General features: G+C 50.1%; 2 protein-coding genes across 4 annotated transcripts; both read left to right on the top strand.

The window, feature by feature from the left end:
• Positions 1-3,913: 3,913 nt before the first annotated feature.
• Positions 3,914-8,687, top strand: TREM2 (triggering receptor expressed on myeloid cells 2). The gene is made up of 5 exons (XM_033102751.1): positions 3,914-4,134; positions 5,662-6,012; positions 7,410-7,500; positions 8,217-8,410; positions 8,488-8,687. The coding sequence occupies exons 1-5, from the start codon at positions 4,095-4,097 to the stop codon at positions 8,502-8,504; spliced, it is 693 nt and encodes a 230-aa protein (XP_032958642.1). The 5' UTR covers positions 3,914-4,094; the 3' UTR covers positions 8,505-8,687.
• Positions 8,688-9,964: 1,277 nt separating this feature from the next.
• TREML1 (triggering receptor expressed on myeloid cells like 1) lies at positions 9,965-16,015 on the top strand. 3 transcript variants are annotated; one of them, XM_033102524.1, is made up of 7 exons: positions 9,965-10,094; positions 11,115-11,358; positions 11,549-11,881; positions 13,955-14,069; positions 14,364-14,542; positions 15,040-15,092; positions 15,446-16,015. In XM_033102524.1, the coding sequence occupies exons 2-7, from the start codon at positions 11,316-11,318 to the stop codon at positions 15,761-15,763; spliced, it is 1,041 nt and encodes a 346-aa protein (XP_032958415.1). In that variant the 5' UTR covers positions 9,965-10,094; positions 11,115-11,315; the 3' UTR covers positions 15,764-16,015. The 3 variants fall into 3 exon arrangements, with proteins under 3 accessions (XP_032958415.1, XP_032958418.1, XP_032958416.1); XM_033102527.1 differs by having other exon boundaries at positions 9,969-10,094; positions 14,457-14,542; XM_033102525.1 differs by lacking the exon at positions 9,965-10,094 and having other exon boundaries at positions 11,039-11,358.
• The last annotated feature ends 4,792 nt before the right edge of the window (positions 16,016-20,807 follow it).

Genomic DNA, 20,807 nt, shown 5'->3' with positions numbered 1-20,807 from the left:
GAGGTTGAATGCATGCCCAAGTGAGAGATCATGTTCAGGTGTAATGATAGAGGGAAAACGATCTCTGTGCCCACGTGTGAGGTGGCAGGTATCTTGGATCTCATACTTAGCAAAGAGAAAGGAAGCACCCTATGCTTGGGAGGAGGGGGTGGTGGTCCACAAATGTTCCTGGGCTCAGATACGAGGGTCAGGGGATTGCACCACAAATTACACGAGCTAAAAGATGAGAACATTTGATATGCACGTGCTGTGAGGAATGAATAAAGATTTCTTGGTGCCTACCATTTGAAACAAGGCTAACAGAAGACAAGAGACCCTTTCTTCAGGTAGAAAGGAAGTGAAAAGTATGGGTCAGAATGGAGCAGAAGTGGGCCAGCAAGTAAGGGAACGATTCATGGGACTTCTGAGTTCTGCTTCTGCCTAAGAGATAGAAAGCTAGAAATAGTTAAAATAGCACCAAGATCATGAAACACTTAGGTAGAAATTTAACAAAATATGTGCAAGATTTTTATGGTGAAAACTATTAAACATTGGTGAGAGAAACCATACAAGAAATAAATAAATGGAGAGCTACCCTGTGTCCGTGGATTGGAAGACTTAATAGTGTTAAGAGGGCTAGTTCCCCCCAAACTGTGCTATAGAACCAATATAATCCCAAGCAAAAGCCCCGCAGGCTTTCTTTTTGGTGGAGGTTAGGGGGTCGGGGGAGATTGGCAAGCTGATGCTAAAATTTACATGGCAAAGCAACCAGCACAGCCAAAACCATTGTGAAAAAGAACAACATAGTTGGATTCCCCACACCGCCTGATTTAAAGACTTGTAGTAAAACCACAATGAGTAGTCAAGATGGTGTGATATGGGTGAAGGATAAACACATAGATCAATGGAACAGAATGGACAGTCAAGAAATAGATCTACACATCAACGGATGTGTGACAAAGATACTAAGGCAATTCAATGGAGAAAGGATGTCCTTCCATCAACAAATGAGGCTGGTATAACTAACTGGACACCTACAGACAAAAAATAAAATAAAGAATCGCAAATCATATTTTGTACCACATACAAAAATTAACTTGAAATGGATCATAGACCAAAATGAAAAACCGAAAACTATACATCTTTTAACAGAAAACATAGGAGAAAATCTTTGTGACTTGGAGGTAGGCACAATTATTTCAGTAGAACACAAATTATAAATGAAAAATTAATAAATTGGACTTTATCAGCATTAAAATCTTCTATCCTTTGGAGGACACTGTTAAGGAAATGATAAAACAAGCTACAGACTAGAAAAAAAATACTTACAAATCACATATCTGATAAAAGACTTGTATCCAGAATATATAAAGAATTCTCACAATTCAGTAATAATGATGATAATAAACAATAAAAAATGGTCAAAAGATTTGAATTACTACTTCACCAAAGAAGATATGACAAATAAACAGTGAAAGGTGTTCAACTTCATTAGTCATTAGGAGAATACCAATTAAAACCATAATGAGATATCACCATAAACCTATTAAAATGGCTTAAAAAGAAACCCAACAATATCAAATCTTAACCAGGATGCAAAAATGGTACAACTACTTTTCAAAAATAGTGTGGCAGCTTCTACAAGGTTAAACATATACTTACCATATAACCTAGAATTCCCACTGCTAGGATTTTATCTGAGGGAAATGGTAACATGTCCACACAAAATATATGTACCTGAATGCTTATTGTGGCTTTATTCATAATGACGTAGGCGATGTTGGATCTGCCGGCAGTTTCTGGGTGTGGGCCGGGATCGCGTCTCGTGAAGCCGAAGAATGGAAACACAGACCAGGGAGAGGCAAAAAGTTTTAAAAAGAGCATAGTTTATTAGAGGCAGGAGAAGAGGTTGCAGCTCCCAAGCGGGAGGGGGTCCTGAATGGGGGTGCCCCGTGACTGAGGCAAAAGCTCTTACTTTTATACCTTCCCTTTGCCTGTTTGGGGAAGGGGAGCTATTTGAAGAAGGGAATTGGCGCCTTTTAATGAAATTCATCTAACAGGTTTGTTCTGTTTGCCCATCCTGAAGGAATTAGCAAAGTAACCCACTCTTATCTATCAGATCTGCTCCATTTGACAGGCCAAAAGGAATTTTATGATTAACCTCAGGGCCTTGTTACTTTATGTCCTGGAGTGAAGGAGTGATTTCAAAACCTGATTTTAGGATATGGCTGTCTTTGTTTATTCCCCCAGGGACCGCCCTGTCTCCCAAGGGACAGGCTAACTCTCCTGTATCAATAATTGCCCCAAACTGGAAACAACTCAAATGTTCATCTGCTGATGAATGGATAAACTACCTGTGATTCAGCCACACAACGAAATACTGTTCAGCATTAAAAAGGAATGAATTGCTGAGAAGCACAACTTCACGCATGTTGAATGCATTACGATAAGTGAAAAAAGCCAGACTCAAAGGGCTACGTACCAGAACATTCCATGTATATGACATTGTAGAAAGGGCAGGGTGCTGTAGGAACAGAAGTCAGATCAGTAATTGCCAGGGCTTGGATTGGAGAGGAAGGGATTCGCTAAAAGGGGCACAAGGGAACTTTTTTGGGCTGATAAAAAGGTTCTACATTTTGATTGTGGCGGTTATTACATAGATTTGTGAGTCTGTCAAAATTCATAGGACAGGACACCCTAAGGAGGTAAAATTTTGTGTATTTAAATTATGTGCCAATAGTCCTGACTCGAAATACCACAGAAGGATACGTATAGGTGGCCTCAGACCTCTCATTCCCTGGGCCCTTAGCTCAAGGCCAGGCCCTTGGCTGCCTAAGTGAAGGACTGTCTGATGTTCTTCATTAACCCCCATTTCTACCCACATTCCCTGTCTGTATGGTAGATGCGCAGTAAATATGGGTAAATAAATGAAGGAAAGAACAAATCCGTGAGTGCTTGCAGGAAACCAAAGTTTCCTGATGATCTGTTGGCCCTGAGGGTTCCTCCAGCCTCCCTGCTGCTTCCGCCAGCACGACTCAATCCCTTGTCCCTGGAAATTGCTTCACCTCCCCCAGCCCTCCCCTGACTCACCTGGCCATTTTACCCCGTTTGCCTTTGCACACACAGGTCCCTGTGCCTGGATCACCCTTCATAGTTTCCGTGCTTAGGGAAAAAGCGCCCCACCCCAGATCTCCAGGAAATGTCCCATCCCGTCTTGCCCCAAAGGATGGTGGGGGAGTTCCCGGGGGGTGTGTGCACAAAATAATGGCTCTGTGAGCATGTGCACACAGGAAGTGCCCAGCTGTGCAAAGGCGGCTAAGCGTGGCCAGGAGATTCCGGGTAGCAGAGAAAATTCTCTTTCTCGCAGACGGCCCGTTTTCCCTTTCCTCTGCTAACTAGGATAATGGTACTAGTTCATGGTACTGTGTGTCTGGCCCTGTTCTAAAGCACATTCCCTGTGGAAATCCATGTTATCCTCCCAACAACCTTATACACGATCATTATTCCCATTTCACAGGTACAGAAATGAAGACACAGAGAGGTTATGGATGTGTGGCTGTACACACAGGAGGTGAGGAAGGAGGGAGTTGGAGCCACGAAGTCTGGCTCCACAGCCGTGTTCTTCACTGCGGCCACAGTACAGGGGTGCTGGCCTGGAGCAAAAGACTAGAAGGGGTTGGGTGAGGGTCCAGTCTTCTACGGCAGCAGCTGTTCTCCATCCCTCGCAAGGCACTGCAGCTGGAGGAGGGTCTGCACTCGGCTGGGAGGACAGTGATCCCTGGGCGAGGCTCTGCCACTTTGGACCCTGACCAGCCCCGGCCATGTGGGGTCACGCTGGCTGGTACGGAGGGTAGGCTGGCCTCTCGAGGTCTGAGATCCTCAGCCTCCTGCTGCCAGGCTGCAGTGGCTGGCTCCTCCTCTCCTCTCTTCCCCCACCCCACAAACCCTCGTTGAATCATCAAGCCAGACCCCAGTCCTGACTGTTGCTCAATCCCCAGGAGCCAGTTCCTGTGGGCAGCGCCTGACAAGCCTGACTTTTTCCTTTCTTCAGTTCAAGGGAAAGACGAGGTCTTGCACGAGACACGCTGTGTCTGCCTTCCACAGGGAAGGGTGACATGGAGCTTCTCCGGCTGTTCATCCTGCTCTCCTTCACAGGTAGGATCACCTCCCTCCAGCTCCGAGGCCTTCTTTCCTTCCCCTTCCCTGAGTGTATGGCAGGGGGTGGGTGGGGGAGCACTGGGCTGAGCTCTGAAGGAAGTCGGAGTCTTCACATCGTCTACAGCCCGTCTTCCCACCCCGTCCCCATCCTTCATGCTCTCGCTCCCTCCCCAGTATCAGGACCCACTGTCAGAGTCCATGCATGTGCAGAAATAAGGGCTGCTGGATTGTGGCCATGAGAAAAGGAAGGATTTTTGATGGTGGCATCTCAGCCACTTGCTAGTAGCTGGGGGAAGTTTTGGGGGGCACTGGTGAAAGCCCCTAAAATTACGAATCACTTAAGCATAAGACTAACCCCAGAGGAGTGGTAGGGTGGGAGGGAGGAAAGAACACGGGACTCAGAATCTGCATCTTTTGGGTGTCCCTTCTCATGCTCTGAAGGTCCTCTTGTTGTCAGCCCTGGATGGGACGTGAGGGGGGCTGAATATTTCTGTCACTGAGCTGGGGGAGTTGATACCTCAGATTCTTGCACGCAACTGCCTTTTCTCATTGGCAGAAGGTTGCCTCTTGCTCCTGCAGAGCAATAAGCAAACCTGGGTGAGAGGAAACCATCCTAATAGAGGCTTGCGTCTGCAACTTCTTAGCTGGGGTGGAGTGGGGGAAGATTGGGGGGGTGGGCTGCCTAGAGGCAAAGGGATGGATGGATGGAAGGGGCACTGCACATCAGGTCTTTCTGGTTCCAAAAGACAGGTCACCAGCTCCCCAATTCTATCTTCCAAGTTTCCGTCATCATTTGGTTGAAGATGGGATGAAGGGAGGAGGCACAAGAGAGGGGAAGTTGAAACAGAGGGCTGTGGCCCTTGCAACCCTTTCCCTGGCAGTAGACGGGTGCTCTAAGCCCATCTCCCTCACTGCAAGGAGGGCCAAAATAGCAGCCTCATGTCTCCCCCAAAATAGCTCTGGGACAAGTGCCTCCTGAAAGGGGAACAAAACCACAGAAACAGGGAAGCTGGAAGCCAAAGGTCAGAAAGAGGAGAATGCAGAACCGGTACCAGCGTGGGCAGTCGCGGAGGAAGCAAGCATGGCCAGGGCAGGGAGGGGGTGCCCAGGACCCTGTGGACCCAGTGCCACACCTGGGAGGCCCACTGGCCCTTCTCTCTTGAGGTGGAGAGGGGAAGGGAGAGGTCTTGGTCCCATGTGATAGGGAGAAGATGTGTGAAATACAACTGGAGGGAACTTTAAGACCAAGTGCTTTTGGAAAAAGGCCCAGAGAGGGTCAATTACTTCTTCAATGATGTCCAGAGGTTCAATGATGATGAACCAGAGCCAGACCCAGGACCCCGGTTTCCTGGTTCCCAATTTCCCATAAACACATGCCTGTGTTGTGCCACCTTCTTCCACCTTCCATAAGAAGCTGAGCTTCTTAAGGGCAGGGTTTCTGTCTCTCTTGTTTGCTGTCCACAGTAGGTGTTCAATAAATATTTGGTAAGTGAATGAAGGAGTGAATGAATCTCTCTTCCCTAGAGCTGTCTCGAGCCCACAATACCACAGCGTTCCAGGTCCAGGCAGGCCAGTCCCTGCGGGTCTCCTGCCCCTATGATTCCTTGAAGCACTGGGGAAGACGCAAAGCCTGGTGCCGCCAGCTGCGTGAAGAGGGCCCGTGCCAGCGGGTGGTCAGCACCCACAGCGCGTGGCTGCTGTCCTTCCTGAAGAAGCAGAATGGGAGCACGACCATCGTAGACGATGCCCTGGGGGGCACACTCACCATCACGCTGCGGAATCTTCAAGTCCACGATGCTGGGCTCTACCAGTGTCAGAGCCTCCACGGTAGCGAGGCTGACACCCTCAGGAAGGTCCTAGTCCAGGTGCTGGCTGGTGAGTGGGTGGCTGATTGCCCTTGGCCAGCCCTTGGGCCGGGGCTCATGTCTTTGGTTTCTGTGCACAGGACCACCCTCTGGGCTTTCGGGGACCCTAGGAAACCCCACAGAACGGCTCCTGTCCCCCCACTGAGGGCCACCATGGATAGTTATGTGGGTCGCGAACTGGACAAGGGGGCCGCAATCCTGTCCTGTCTCTTCTGTCCAGGCTTTGCTCTCTGGGGCAGGACTGCATCACTTGCAGGAAGGGGACTGCTCTCTAACTTGCACCAGGCCCCTTAGCAGCTAGCTGTGGTCCTGCTTCCCCAAACAGCTTTATCCATTTGGCATCGGTTAGGATGTGAACTTCGTAGGTGGTTCCTAAGTAGGAGGAGGAGGTTCATTTCCTCCCTCACCCAACCATCCAAGGGACCTACCAATGTAAATTAAGCACCAACCGGATACAGAAAAACAACCCTGGGAAGGAACATTGCTTGTGAGCACCCTGGGCAATGTGCTTCGTCTCTCTGGGACCCTCATCTTAAATGGAGGTGGTGGTGTCAGGGTTCCTGCGAGGCTCACGTGAGATGACAGAGGTAACCTGCTCGGGGGAAGGTGACCCGAGTGGCATCCTTATTCCAGGCGTGGCGAGGTGAGACAGGGTGGTGGTGGTGAGCTTGGTATGCAGGAGGTCCTCCAGGAAAGCCTCTGCCTGGGTCTCCAGAATGTTATTGTGTCCCAAAGGAGAAGAAATCTGGGGTTACTGTCTCTTTTCTGACTCTGTCCTTTCCCAGCTCCTACCCCCAACATGGCCCGTTATCGTGCAAATGAGGGTCTAGCTAGTATTCGTCTGAGGTGGGGGGCTTAGGGGCGACTGCCTGCCATGGACCCCAAACCGCACTTCCACCGCTTTTCTGAGTAGGGGGTGAGGAGACACAAAATTAAGCCCTATCAGAGCCTACGGCTCAGCCAGCTCCCAAGAGGGAGGCAGGAAAATAATAATAATAATAATAATGAATTATTAATAATATTATATAATATTATTATTATTATTAATATTATTCATAGCTGGTGTAGACAGCTTGGCAGTACACAGAGGACACTCAAATACACCATTATTCCATTCGACCTTCCCAGGGATCCTGTGAGCTGGGAGCACGGGAGACGCATTACTGCGCTCCTGGGGAGGTGAGAGGCACTCCACAGGTTGCCCCCACTGGCTCCGCAGCGCCAGCCTTAAGCAGGTTCTCCTAATTGTTCCGCCTTACAGGGGAGGAGACTGAAGCTCAGGAAGCTTAACCACTTGATCCACACAGGGCAGGAGCCCAGAGGGCCACATGCCACCCAGAGAGGTTCTCCCCACCTTGCTGCCTCAAGGGAGCTGGGCTGGAAGCTCACAGGCTCTGTCTCCCACAGACCCCCCTGATCTCCAGGACCCTGATGATGTCAGGATCCCCGAGGGGTCCCGGAGCTTTGAGGACATCCAGGTGGAGCACAGCATCTCCAGGTACAGTGACAGGTCTCTCCTAAGATCCCTGCCGAGCCCAGGCGTGGGGTGGCAGCTGTGGGTCCAAGGCAGTTAGAGCACGGAAGGACTTAGATACGATCTTGTCCAAACAAGTCAGGGTGTGTCGGTAGGACTGTGCCAGTTGCTAAAATGTTGAACTACTTTCATAATGGTTTGTAAATTGCTGCGGCTCCAAGACTCCGGAATGGTCAGCCTCCTGCCCCGCCCTCCCCTGGCAGCCCGCGGACATCTCCACAATTCAGCAACAATGAAAGTTTTAGTACTTTGGTACAACACTGAGATCCCCAGATCTTTGTTCCTCTGGTGGGCCACAATCCATTTTGATTGGTTCATGCCTATTTGCTGATGTCAAACATTGTTACTATAACCATGAAGCACAGGTGACCGCCCACACACACACACACACACACGCACACGCACACGCGCCACTCCATTCCGTCACGTCAGGCAGAAACCGCTTAGTGAGGGGAAGGTGAATGTTTAAGTGCACACAGTGGGCAGGTCCGTGCCTAGAATTCGGGTCCCCTGACTACAGGTTTCCTAAGCCCCACAAGCTGAATCCCATGGATGGTGCTGGGTGAGGGGTCTCCTGAGCCCCTGGAAGCTCCTGGTGTTTCCCTATTCCCTCGCTGAGGGCAGATTCCAGTCTGCAGGATACCTCCAGGCCTCCCACACGCTCTCCTTATTTTTCCAAGGAGCATCTCGGAAGAGGAGATCTCTTTTCCACCCACTTCCATCCTTTTCCTCCTGGCCTGCATCTTTCTCAGCAAGCTGCTGGCAGCCAGTGCCCTCTGGACGGCGGCCTGGCATGGGCAGAAACGGCGGACACCCTTGGCCAGTGGGCCGGACTGTGGCCCTGACCCAGGTTACCAGCTCCAAACCCTGACAGGTGAGCTTGGAGAGCACAGCAGTGGCTGGGGGAGGACAGGCCAGAGAGGGGCTGTGTAAGCACCCGGTCTGTTGCAGGTCTGAGAGACACCTGAGAAGAGAGGACTGTACATGGAGGACAGGCCCTGGAGAGGTCTGCAGGGACCACCCCAGCCTGCACACTGGCTCCTCGGCCACCAAGACTCCTGGTTCTGCTTTGGCAAAAGGCCACTCTGCCTGTATGCTGCTTCCCTTGGCCCTCAGAAGCAAGGATGTGTGTGTGTGTGTGTGTGTGTGTGTGTGTGCACGTGTGTGTTTGTGCACGCGTGCAAGAGCCTGGGAGGTGGGAAGGACATTTACCATCTTCTAGACATTGGGCATTAAACAGTCTCACAAATAAATCCAAGACTTTTGTTTAACTGGGAGGTTTGGGGTATCACAGAGGTCTTCTCTTTTGCTACGGGGCTAGGAGAGTACATTTGGATGAGGAGAAAAGGTCTGTCTCCTTGGGAGCGAGGGTCATAGGATACCACATCTTCCCATTCTCACAGGCTCCACACTGGCCAATCTTTTTGTTCTGCTCGCTCCCTTACCTAGATCTAATTACCAAGTCCTGCCCCCGCCTCTGGAATTTCTCTCGCATCCAGTCTTCATCGGCTCTCCTCCTCTTGCCTCCCGTCCACAGGTTTCCTAAGATCACTGCTGGCCTCTCTACCCCCGGCCTCTCTTGTCCCCCTCTCACCCCCGCATCCCAAGTCCGTCCAATTCCAGATGACTCAGCCGTTCATCTGCCTAGAGCTTTGCTTTCATCACGTTACTTCCCCTCCAGAGAAAATGACAAGGACGTGACTTACAGAGGGCGGCACACCGGAGCTGGGAACTACTGATCCAAGCTCTGATTCCCTTCATTGTACAGAAGGGAAACTGCAGCTCACAAGAGAAAAGATTCACCCCAAGTCCCCAATGGACCCTGGAAATCCAAATTTCACTTGGTGTTCAAGGTGCCCCGCCCTCTATAAATGAGTTCAATCCTACTCATTTATTCAACAGATATTTCCTGGGCCGGGGCTGTTCTAGTCATTGGAGACACAACAGCGAACAGCACAGGCAAAGATTTCTGCCCCTGCAGAGCCACGTTCTAGTGGGAGGAGAGAGGAAACAGGCAATAAATACGTTAGTCGGATGGTCAGGAGTATGTGGGAAAGCAGAAGGGACAGGACGATGCGATTCTAAAGGACAGTCAGGAACTAGCGCTTGGGGAACACTTCACGCCAGGAAGTGACCCATGAACATTCCGGGGGAGAGTATTTGCTCAGAGGGAACAGCCAGCGCAGCTCAGATAGCCTCATCTCTCTCGTCAGCACACACATACCACCCAGGCCAAGAGCGAGGGAAACTGGAGAGGCTTTTCCAGGGTGGGCTGCCAGGAAGAGGAGGAAACGAGTCGGCCCCATCCTCGGGCAGAAGCCCGTCTGACCACGGTCACACGTGGTTGCGTGGCCCACTCCCCGCTCAGGCTGCTTCACTGGTCCCATCTGTGTTCCCCTGGCCTTCTGAGTCAGCAGCATGAGAAACGAGCACGCTGGAGCTTTCCTGTCTTGGGAGCCTGGCCTTGTCTCTTTCCTGCTCTGCCATGTCGGAGACAGCCGCCTGGGGACTCCAATCGTCATTGGGGTTCCCTGCCTTGGACTCTCTGAACTTAAGGGGTCAGCTTCTTTGGTTTCACACTTCAGCTTTGCCTCCTACTAAGAGACTTTCAGCAAGTCCCTTAACCCCTCTGAGCTTCAGGGTCCTCTCCTATTAAAAGGCAAAACAAAACAAAGCCACCTTCTCCTGCCACCTTCTCCTTGGAGGGAGGGGCAAGATGTGAGCAAATCTCTCTGGAGCTGATATCCTGTCTCCAGCTTCTCAGGCCTGCTTGCCATTCCGCCACCCTGGGGCAAGGCTTGGTCAGTGCGCTTTGCTCAGAAGGCCCAGACCAAGCACGAATGCAAAAGTCTTCATGAAGAACAGTCTCCCAAGAGAGGGTAGTGTCTTCTGGAAACAAAACTAATGTGCTATACATAAGGAGTGCTTGGAGAATAAGAAGGCTGCTAAATTAAACACTAAAGAATAAAAGTAGAAAAGACACTAAGAGAAGGGATGGAAGAAAAAGATGAGGAGATCTTCTAGAAATCAGATCGAAGTGGACAAAGAAGATGGCAAATCAGAGAGAAGAGATATGACAATGAGATGAATACATGAGGTTTAGTATCCAACCAACTACTGAGTTCCAGAAAAACAGAGAGCGAAAGAAGAAAATGGAGAATTAGCAAAGAAACAATGCACTTCCCAGAACTGAAGAACATGGGTCCACATTGAAAGGGTCCAGAGAGCACCCAGTGAAATAAATGAAGACAGGCCAGGTCCACCATCGGGGTGGGGGGGACCTCCTGGTGTGAGGCTGTACGCCAGGAGAAGGACAGTCCCCTGGAAGCTTGGGTGGGGTCACTCGCACAGGATTTAGAATCAGAATGGCCGTGGACCACGGGTAGGACGCTTTACCCCCCTCCTGCACAGCTTGGCATCCTTGTGGTCTATATTTGGAAGATCCCTAAGCTCATCTTTCCTCTTTCTCTAATGCTCTCCCATGGCTGCGCTCCTCCTCCCATCTTTCTTCCTCAGCTGGGCCCCGGCCCTGCCTTTCCGGGGCCTTCTCACACTGCCTTGCCCACCTCTACCCTCAGTGTCCGTTCCCGAGCACTGAGCCAACCAGGCTTTGGAAGAGTTCCTTATCCCCACCCATGGAGGGCCCAGCAGTGTCTGCCTCCCACCCCACGGTCACCGAGAGCCCCATGTGACTGTCTGAGGCAGATGTTTCCTGCCCCCAGGGGAAGGCTGTGTCAGTGCCCAGGCAAGTCCCAGAGTTGACATCTCCCTGCCCAGCCATGGGTCCCAACCTGTTCCTGCCGCTGCTCCTGGGACTAGCAGGTAAGGGTCAGAGGAGCTGAACTTTGGGCCCCATACACTCTGTTCCGCGCCTAGAAATAATGCACATTATTGTGGCAACAATAACATGTGGAGGACCAGAAAGTGGACCTCTGGGTCCCTGTGCCAGTGTGGGGGCTGGGAGGTGCCCCCAACTCCTGCCTAACATTCCCACGTTCCTTTCCTTCCCTAGGCCAGGGCTCAGCTGGCAGCTTCCCCGAGGTGCTGCAGGCACAGGTGGGGGGCTCCATCCGGGTGCAGTGTCTCTACCGACTCCAGGACATCAGGGCTCGGAAGGTGTGGTGCCGGTTCATGCCTGACGGGTGCCAGCCCTTGGTGTCCTCAGCTGTGGATCGCAGAGCCCCAGGGCACAGCCGCGCCTTTCTCACTGACCTGGGCAGCGGCCTGCTCCAGGTGGAGATGATTGCCTTGCGGGAGGACGATGCCGGGGAGTATGGCTGCGTGGTGGAGGGACCCACTGGACCCCAGACGTTGCACAGAATTGCTCTGGACATCCTCCCTGCAGGTGAGTTATCCGAGGCTGGCCACCCCCCTCTGACAGGCCCTCCTCGCCCCGACCTTCTGCTCTTGGGTCCTTGGGGGGTGGGAGCCTCTGGGGGAGAGGCTTTGGCAGGAGATATCCTTTTGACAGTTCTGCGGGGAACGGAAACCAAACTGGGTGAGAAGTCTGAGATAAAAGAGCCAAACACAGCCCCCTGCCCCCTCCTGCACAAGTAGGTCTCCCCGTAGGAAGGCCTAACCTCTTTCCTCACCCGTGGCTTTGGCCTCCTGGTCCTGCATTTCCAACTTACTTGATGCTATGTTTTTCCTTAGAAATGTAAGCAAAGTTTTAATTTGCCATATCAACTTGAATTACTTTTTTATGTCGTCCAGTTTTTTTATTCCTGTGATAATGGGTTTGATGGCCTAAAAATTACCGTGTCGTATCTTATTTCGTATTATAAGTCTTCACTGAGCATCTATTATGTGCCGCATCTACAGGCAGGGTACATGCGATATACCTGAATTTCTTGAACTCATTCAGTTTTAAAAATGAGGAAAGTGTCATTAATATTTAAGCCAACATTCTCCACCCTAATTTCAATATAGGAAGCACTTTATTTTTACAGATTTCATTCATACGGCCTACAACTTTCTAATGTCTCAGCATTAATTAACAGAACATTGTTAAGTATTAAAAAAATTATTCTCCCCAGAAAAATAGGATGTTGTAAAAAGAAAAACAATGTGCTGAAGGGAAAAACGGTTAGCCATCTGCTGAAGCAGAGACTGCTACTAACTTTCTCTTATGGATGCTGACATTTTTTCATTTTCAGGTCTTTGTTTTCCCAAGTAATTTGTGCCCAATCCCCAAATAGTGAAATCAAGAAAGGCGTTTTACCCTCTCTTGGTTTTTTTCCCATCTGTTCTTTAAGAGGATGGGCTAAGTTGTCGTGAGAAAACCCCTCATCTCAAGTTCACGATTACCGTTTTGTATCATACACATATTCCAGCTAATCCTCGTCATCTTTGCCCTCCTCATCCCCTGACACTCTAAGGTCTAGAAACTCAAGGTTATCATTCCTTCAGTGGCAAATTATGACAAGACCGGATGCACTGGAAGAGGGGCTAGGAGACAGGAACCTGCAATGGTGCAGGTGCGGGGGACCCCAATATCTACAGAGGATGGATGTTCAGTACATGGTGTCCAGGAGGGATAGGGCAAGATTTTAGTTTCAGAGAGGTTTATCCATGGTGGCTTAAGAGGCACCAGGAGGGCAGAACATATGCAGCAAGATGGGGACCACAGCGTCTCCTGTGCCTGATTTAGTGTGGGGTGGGGAAGAAGAATGGTGAATCTCACAAGAACAGGTCAAGGCCTCCACTCCAGAGGGTCTAGAAGGATAGGCCACGTTTCCAAGAATGATCCTCAGGCCCAGAGAAGCCAACCCTGAGTGCCACAGCCATAAGTCGAGCATATTGTAGGGATGACAGAAGCCTTGTCACAAAACTGTCTCAGGGTCCGAGCAAGGCTCTCAGCAAGGGGGTCAGCTGGCATGTGTCACATTAGGGCTGACCTGGAGTTCCTTAGATCCTGAGGGCAGAGCTCAGGGTGGGGCTCAGCCCGCCTGCAGGGAGGCCACACTGTGCTGGGTGGGTGGAAAGGCCCAGCAGGCTGTGCGGAGGCCCCTTTAGAAACCAACGGATGAGCGCCAGGAGCAAGGTCAGCAGTGAGGATGAGAGTGGAGAACCTATTCCAGGGTGAGGAGGTGGGCACAGGTGCCCCAGGAGGTGCAGTAGGAGCAACCTGGTAAGACCACAGGATGTCGGGGAGCAGATGGTGGAGGAGAAATGCAGGGGGCAGGGGGTGGAGCTGGCAGTAGAGGGGAGCATGGGTGTGTTCACAAGCAGGTAGAGTGCTGTTCTCTGGCCCCCAGAGTGAGAGGCCCTTAAAGAATACCCCCATCCTCCTTCTTGCTGTCTCTTACTAGAGGCCTCTTCTTTCTCAGCCCCACTCTCCCATCACTCAGACCTCGACAGGCCCTTGAACCCTGCCCACGATGGGTATGAGCTCACGAAATCTCTCCTTCTGACTCAGCCCCTGGCCTGAAAGAGGAAGACGAGACCTACAACATTGGCAGTCTGGCCGACAGCTCCTCCTCAGACCCTGCAGGCAGTGCCAGCCCTCTGGAACCCAGCAAGGACGACAAGAGGTACTGACGAGAGTGGTACCTGGGTGGCTGGGGAAAGGGTGGTGGTGAAGATATGGCTTGTTTAGAGGCCCAGACTAAATCAAAGGGAAACCTTACGATTCTTCCCTTCCCCGGGGGACTTCTGATCAGGCAGGTAGACAGACACACTTCTCCATCCCCATTGAACAATGATCCCTTCATCCCAGGGGGCCTTCAGCCAGGATGCCCTCATAATGTGTCTCCTTTCTGCCCTGCCTGAGCCTGCCTTCCTCATTCCATTCCAAAAATCTCTTTCTCCCAACCATGGCTCACAAGAGCTGCACTCCTGTGCCACTGCTCTGGGATTCCTGGCAAGCAGCTCCCGACTGGGTTCAGGGCCAAGCTCTTCTGTCCCTTTGTGTCCCTCAGCATCCCCTTGATCTGGGGCACTGTGGTCCTGCTGGGCCTGCTGGTGGCTGCGGTGGTGCTATTTGCTGTGATGGCCAAAAGGAAAGGTAAGTAACTGTCCATCTCCCGAACCCAGCACGGCTCCACTGGTCCTACGTCAGCCAGTCTTGCAGTCCAGGCCAAGAATAGGTCTGCCCCCCTACAGAGGGGCTTGTCTGGGCATCGGCTAGGGCCCCCAGATCCTAGAATTCCCCTGGCTGAGGGGCTGAGGGGAGGAAGGAGATTCTGTGGAAGCAGGCTGGGGAAACACAGGAACTGGAAAGGGGGGGGTGTGGGATTGGGGACAGGGGACTGGAAGAAGTGGGGCAAGGGCTTCAAGAGCTAGGATTCGTGTCAAGGCAGTTTTGGAAGAGAGCTGGGAAAGCAGTAAGTGGCTGGGGAGAGTCAGGGCAGGCTGGGCTGGGAAGACGGAGGTGAGAAAGGTTCGGTGATGGGCGTGGGGAAGATGAATCTGGACTTGGAGATAGGTTTCTGAAGGGCATAGGGGTGTGGGCTCTGAGCCAGCACAGAAAGCAAACTGTGTGGCTGTCCTCTGTCCTGCCAGCAAACAGGCGCGGTGTTTGTGGCCGATCCCAGAGCAGTGGAATTTCACACATGGTAAGAGGCCTCTGCCAAAGAGGCTCCCTGCCAAATTCCCCAGACCCTCTGCCTGCCATGCTCACTGAGAGGTCCCAGGTAGATGGGGTGTAGAAAAGACGGGGCCCACTGAGGGCCCAAATTGTCTTCCTAAGTGCTGTAAACTTGGCACCAATTTTCTCCCACCTTCCCACCTTGGTATCCCACCTTCCCAGATTTGGGGGAAAACTTGGGGCTTGAAAATCTTCAACAAGTCCTCTTGCCCATGACATACTCAGGATTCCAGATTCCGGTGTGATCCTGGGCTTCCCACCAAAGGGAACTGGGGCCACGGAAGGGGTTCTCTCGGCCTGATTTTCTGGTGTTTGTTACAGGTGCCCTCCTCAGCGCTCCACACCACCAGTGACTCTGGACCGGCTGCAGATGTGCCGTTGGGCGTACCATATGTGAGGCTCGACTCACCGCCTTCCTTTGACAATACCACCTACAGCAGCCTACCTGAGCCCCCATCAGGGAAAACCCCACCCCCAGCCCCGTCCTCACTGCCCCCTCTGCCTTCCAAGGTCCTGATTTCTTCCAACCCTGTGACATATGCCACAGTCATCTTCCCTGGAGGGGACAAAGGTGGCAGGGCCTCCCGGGAGCCAGCCCTAGATGCTGCTAATAGCCAGACGCTACCTCTACCTAGCTGAGCTGCTCACCACACTGTGCGCTCACAGAGACCGCCCCGGGGCTCCTTCTGTGCCCCCACTCACCCCGTCAGCCCAGGCCCTAGATCCTCAGCACATCAGAGCAACGAGGTGACTTTAGGATCTAATCTATGTCTTGACATTCTGACCTAAAAAGTGATGATTGGGTGTGACTGAGGTATCTTGGGGGAGCCTTCCCCACCCCCCCACCCCCATGCTGGTTCCTCTGCCATTACACCACTGAGCGAAATAAACTCTAAATGATGGTATATGAGTCCTTGATGGTTGCGAGGAAAGGGAGGGGCCTGAGTTTGACGAGTCAAACTGAAAAGACTCTGGTCTAGAGTTTGTGCTGTATTATTTCCTGCCCATCTTGCCAGTGGGGAAGTGGTTTCATTCCCTGGTCCGAATACTGCAATGCAGTTTGATTCAAGGAGAACCAAGAAGGCTTCTTCAAAAGTATTTCCTGCCTTTCTCATGATCACTGAAAGGTTAGATTCATTTCCTTGAGTCTAGAAATTTCTTCTGCTTTCTGCTCTACACCTTGTAAACAAATGACATCTTCTGATGTGACAACGTATGACGGAAGGAAGAGCATGATTATTAGTTGAAGGAGATTCAGGACAGACGGGGTGTGAGAGACGGGGCTGAAAAAAAAAAACAGGAGTAAGGACAGAAACTGAAATACACAACAAGACAATTCCTGGGCTGAACAAAGGATTTTGAAGCACCAGGAGAAAAAAGACCTTTGCAGACATCAGTTTTACCAGAGTTGGCTCTCTCTCAACTGAGTGGCCATCTGGTAGCACAATTCCCTTTGGCCTGAACTCTGGAGCTTGGGAGGAGCCCACGAAGAAAAGGCATGGGAGTTAGGAGAGGAATGGGTGGTAAGAGTGTGGCCATGGTTAAGTGTACGTGAAAGCTAGCCCAGGCTGGGGTGGGCGGCCTTTAAGATCTCTGCCAGGATTTCTTCTGCAAACCGTTTAATTGGAAATTGTGTGTGCACATTGAGATGAGAGCCTTATGTGGAGAGGATGAGGTGCGTGCTCAGGAACCGAGTTGTTTTATAATCATGAGAAGATAGGCAAAAAGAGGTTGTCACAATCTGGAGGTGCCCTCAGCTTGTCTAGGCACCTCAGGAGAAGGAACAGGGCAGGATTATACCCTGGGCTCCAGCTGTGTAAGCCTAGTGATGCTATTTTTATGGAGCGCTGGCAGGATGTTCTGAGCGTCTCTGATAGAGTCTCAGCCCGTGACAGAACCTAATTTATTTCTGTCCCTTGTGGAGGCTGCAGCTGCCCACCAATCAACTAAGACCTTGTTTTCCCTGGCTAAGATGACGAAGGACTTGCCTGGTGGGGAGGTGCGGGGTGTGCAGTGGGAGTAGAATAGCGGGCGGGCAGAATAGAGTCTAAAAAGAACCCCTCTGAGAAAAACTGACCCTGGCCTAAAGGAATTTTGAAATTTTTAGAAGCAGATAGAAGCAAATATATTTAATAGTACTAAGTAAAATACTAAGGACGATAATCAATTGGTTGGTGGAGAAGAGGGACAGGAAATACATTAATTCCATCTTTGCTCATCGTAGGACGTCTATGAATATCAACCAACGTCACAGTTATAAAAGTAACTGGGAGAGATCCAAGATGGCAGAGTAGATAAACACTGTGCCTGCGTCCTTCCACGAACACATTAAAAATTACAAGTGAATTATAGATCAATCAACCTGGAGAACCATCTGAAGTCTAGCCCAACAGAAGTCTTATAACTGAAAATACAAAGAAGAAGCCACATTGAAACTGGCAGGAGGGGCAGAGATGCAGAACGGGCCCCAAACCTCCCTGTGGTTGTTGAGAATCAGGAGGGATATCTCTGCTGCAGAGTTTCCCACCAGAGAGTGAGGGACCCCAGCCACCCACACTAGACTACCCAGCCCTGGTGCTGGGAAGAGGAGCTCCTACAACATCTAGCTATGAAAAACGGGATTCCAACCATTCGGGTGGGACGAAGGCTGCAGGGAACCTGGACATCCTCTTAAACAGCCTGCGCACACTCACTAGATCACAGGCACTCACCTTGGGCTCCAGCGGAGGGCCAATGACTTGGGGGCCTCGGAGACATATGGGGGGCAGACTGAGGCGTGTGGCTTTGGGAGGAGGACTGCAGGACAGACAGTCTTTTCCAGGGGAGGGGTCCTCTTCCCATGCAGCTGGCAGGTGGGCGCCATCTTTCCTATGTTGAGCCCGCCCCCACAGACCAGATCTGAATCTGATTGGCCTGGTGAGCTCTGTTACTCTCTGACTCAGCTGGGACCCTGCCCCCACCCAACTCCCGCACAGCTGCAGACACTTTCTCCGAGAGCAGCCAGCCCCACCCCCATTGCACACTTTCTTGGATAACACTTGGCAGTCCATAGGCCCCAGGTGGATGACAGCGGGCTTCTGTGTGCTCTGAGAATTTTGCTGAGTCACTCCAGGCTCAGCCCTGGCACCAAAACAGAGTCTACATTAACCTGGTCACCACAACTCTTCCCACTCTAGTGACTCCGAGACCCTGCTTCACCTAACTTGTGTACAGCACAAGGCTTTACCAGTGGTTGAACCTTACAGGAGCTGGCAGATGGCAGCAGGCCTCTGGGTGCTCTGGCTTTTTGCAGAGTTATCCCAAGCCTGGTGCGGGTTGCAGCCATCCTCAGTTTGCAGCGTGGCCTTTCTCACATGCCTCCAGATTTAGCACAGGCACTGAACCACTGCAGATCACTTTGTAGCTCCCACCAGGCAGTGGCTGACCTGAGCCTGCGTGGAAGTCCCTCCCAAGAGGCTCCAGAACTGACATAATTGGAGGTTGGCTTCAGACCATAGCAGAGCACCACCCAATTAACCCCACAAGTGGTACACAAAAAGAATGGTCTCAACAGGTACCAGAGCCCACTTGGGAAAATCCCACTCAGTGGGGTAAGCCTCCTGCACAGCAGCCCATTAGGTGTGGATATGGCCAAACCCCACAGCCAGTCAGCCTGAGGGTCAATCCTACCCACTGATGTGCCAATAGCAATGAAGGCTCAATTATAATAGGAGGGCACACACAAACCCATCAAGGGACACTCCTGGAGGACCTGGCTCAGGTGAACAAGGAGACTGTGCCACGGGCACCACAGGACACTTACTACGTAAGGCCACTTGGCGAAGACTGGGGGACATAGCAGATCTACCTAATACATAGAAACACACAGAGAGAGGCAGCCAAAATGAGGAAACAAAGAACTGCATCCCAAATGAAAGAACAGGAGAAAAATCCAGAAAAAGAACTAAATGAAATGGAGGCACACAACCTACCAGATACAGAGTTCAAAACATTGGTTATAAGGATGTCAAGAACTTAGTGAGAACTTCAACAAACAGATTGCAAGCATAAAAAAGGATACAGAAACCATAAAAAAGAACAACAACAACAACAAAAAGATCAGAAGTGAAGAATACAATAACTGAAAAGAAGAATGCACTAGAAGGAATCACCAGCAGACTAGATGAAGCAGAGGATCCAATCAGCAATTTGGAAGACAAGGTAGAAGAAAATACCCAATTGAAACAGCAAAAAGAAAATAGAATTTAAAAAATGAGAATAGTTTAAGAGACCTCTGGGACAACATCAAGCATAACAACATTCGCATTATAGGGGTACAAGGAGAAGAGGGAAAGCAAGAGATTGAGAACCTATTTGAAGAAATAATGACTGAAAACTTTCCTAACCTGGAAAAGGAAATATACTTACAAGTCCAGGACGTGCAGAGAGTCCCAAACAAGATGAGCCCGAACAGGCCCACACCAAGACACATTATAATTAAAATGGCAAAGGTTAAAGACAAAGAGAGAATCATAAAAGCAGCAAGAGAAAGGCTACTAGTTACTTATAAGGGAGCTCCCATAAGACTGTCAGCTGATTTCTCAACAGAGACTTTGTAGGCCAGAAGGCATAGGCAGGAAATAGTCAAAGTGATGAAAAGCAAGGCTGTACAACCAAGACTACTCTACCCAGCAAGGCCATCATTCAAAATCAAAGGACAGATAAAGAGCTTCCCAGACAAGACAAAGCTAAAGGAGTTCATCACCACCAGTATTACAAGGAATGTTAAAGGGACTTCTTTAAATTGGAAAAAAAAAAATCAAAATTATGAATAATAAAATGGCAATAGCTACATATCTATCAATAATTACTTTCAATGTAAATGGATTAAATGCTCCAATCAAAAGACATAGGAGGGTTGAATGGATAAGAAAACAAAACCCTTACATGTTTCCTACAAGAGACTCATTTCAGATTGAAAGACACACACAGCCAGAAAGTAAAGGGATGGAAAAAGATATTTCATGAAAATGGAAATGAAAAAAAAACAAAAAAAGCTGGGGTAGCAATACTTATACCAGACAAAATAGACTTTAAAACAAAGGCCATACGAAGAGACAATGAAGAACCCAGTAATCCCACTTCAGGGTATTTATCTGAAGAAACCCAAAATGCTACTACGAAGGGACGTGTGCATCCATATGTTCATGGCAGCATTGTTTACAATGGCCAAGATGTGGAGGCAACATGTGTGTCCGCCAATGGAAGAATGGATAAAGAGGAGGTGGTACATAGTATATACAATGAAATATTGCTCGGCCATGAAAGGTAATGGGTTCTTGCCATCTGCAGCAGCCTGGATGGACCTGGAGGGTGTTGTATGTCAAACAGAGAAAGACAGATACAGTGTGACTTTGCTTATATGTGGAATCTAAGAACAAAATTAACAAACAAAACAGAAACAAACTCATAGATACAGAAAACGTTTTGATGGTTGCCAGATGGGAGGGGGGTTAGGAGTATGGGTGAAAGAAGGGGAAGGGATTAAAAAGTACATATTGGTTGTTACAAAGTAGTTATGGGAATGTAGGGTACAGCATAAGGAATATAGTTAATAATACTGTACTATGTATGGTGCCAGTGGGTACTAGAAAATATTTGTAAACCAAATTTGATAAGGGTCTAGTACCCAGGATATATACAA

This window comes from Rhinolophus ferrumequinum, chromosome 3 (assembly GCF_004115265.2).
Source record: "Rhinolophus ferrumequinum isolate MPI-CBG mRhiFer1 chromosome 3, mRhiFer1_v1.p, whole genome shotgun sequence".
Taxonomy (NCBI): domain Eukaryota; kingdom Metazoa; phylum Chordata; class Mammalia; order Chiroptera; family Rhinolophidae; genus Rhinolophus; species Rhinolophus ferrumequinum.
Note: the sequence above shows the minus strand (reverse complement) of the source record. Positions and strands in the feature narration are given on the sequence as shown.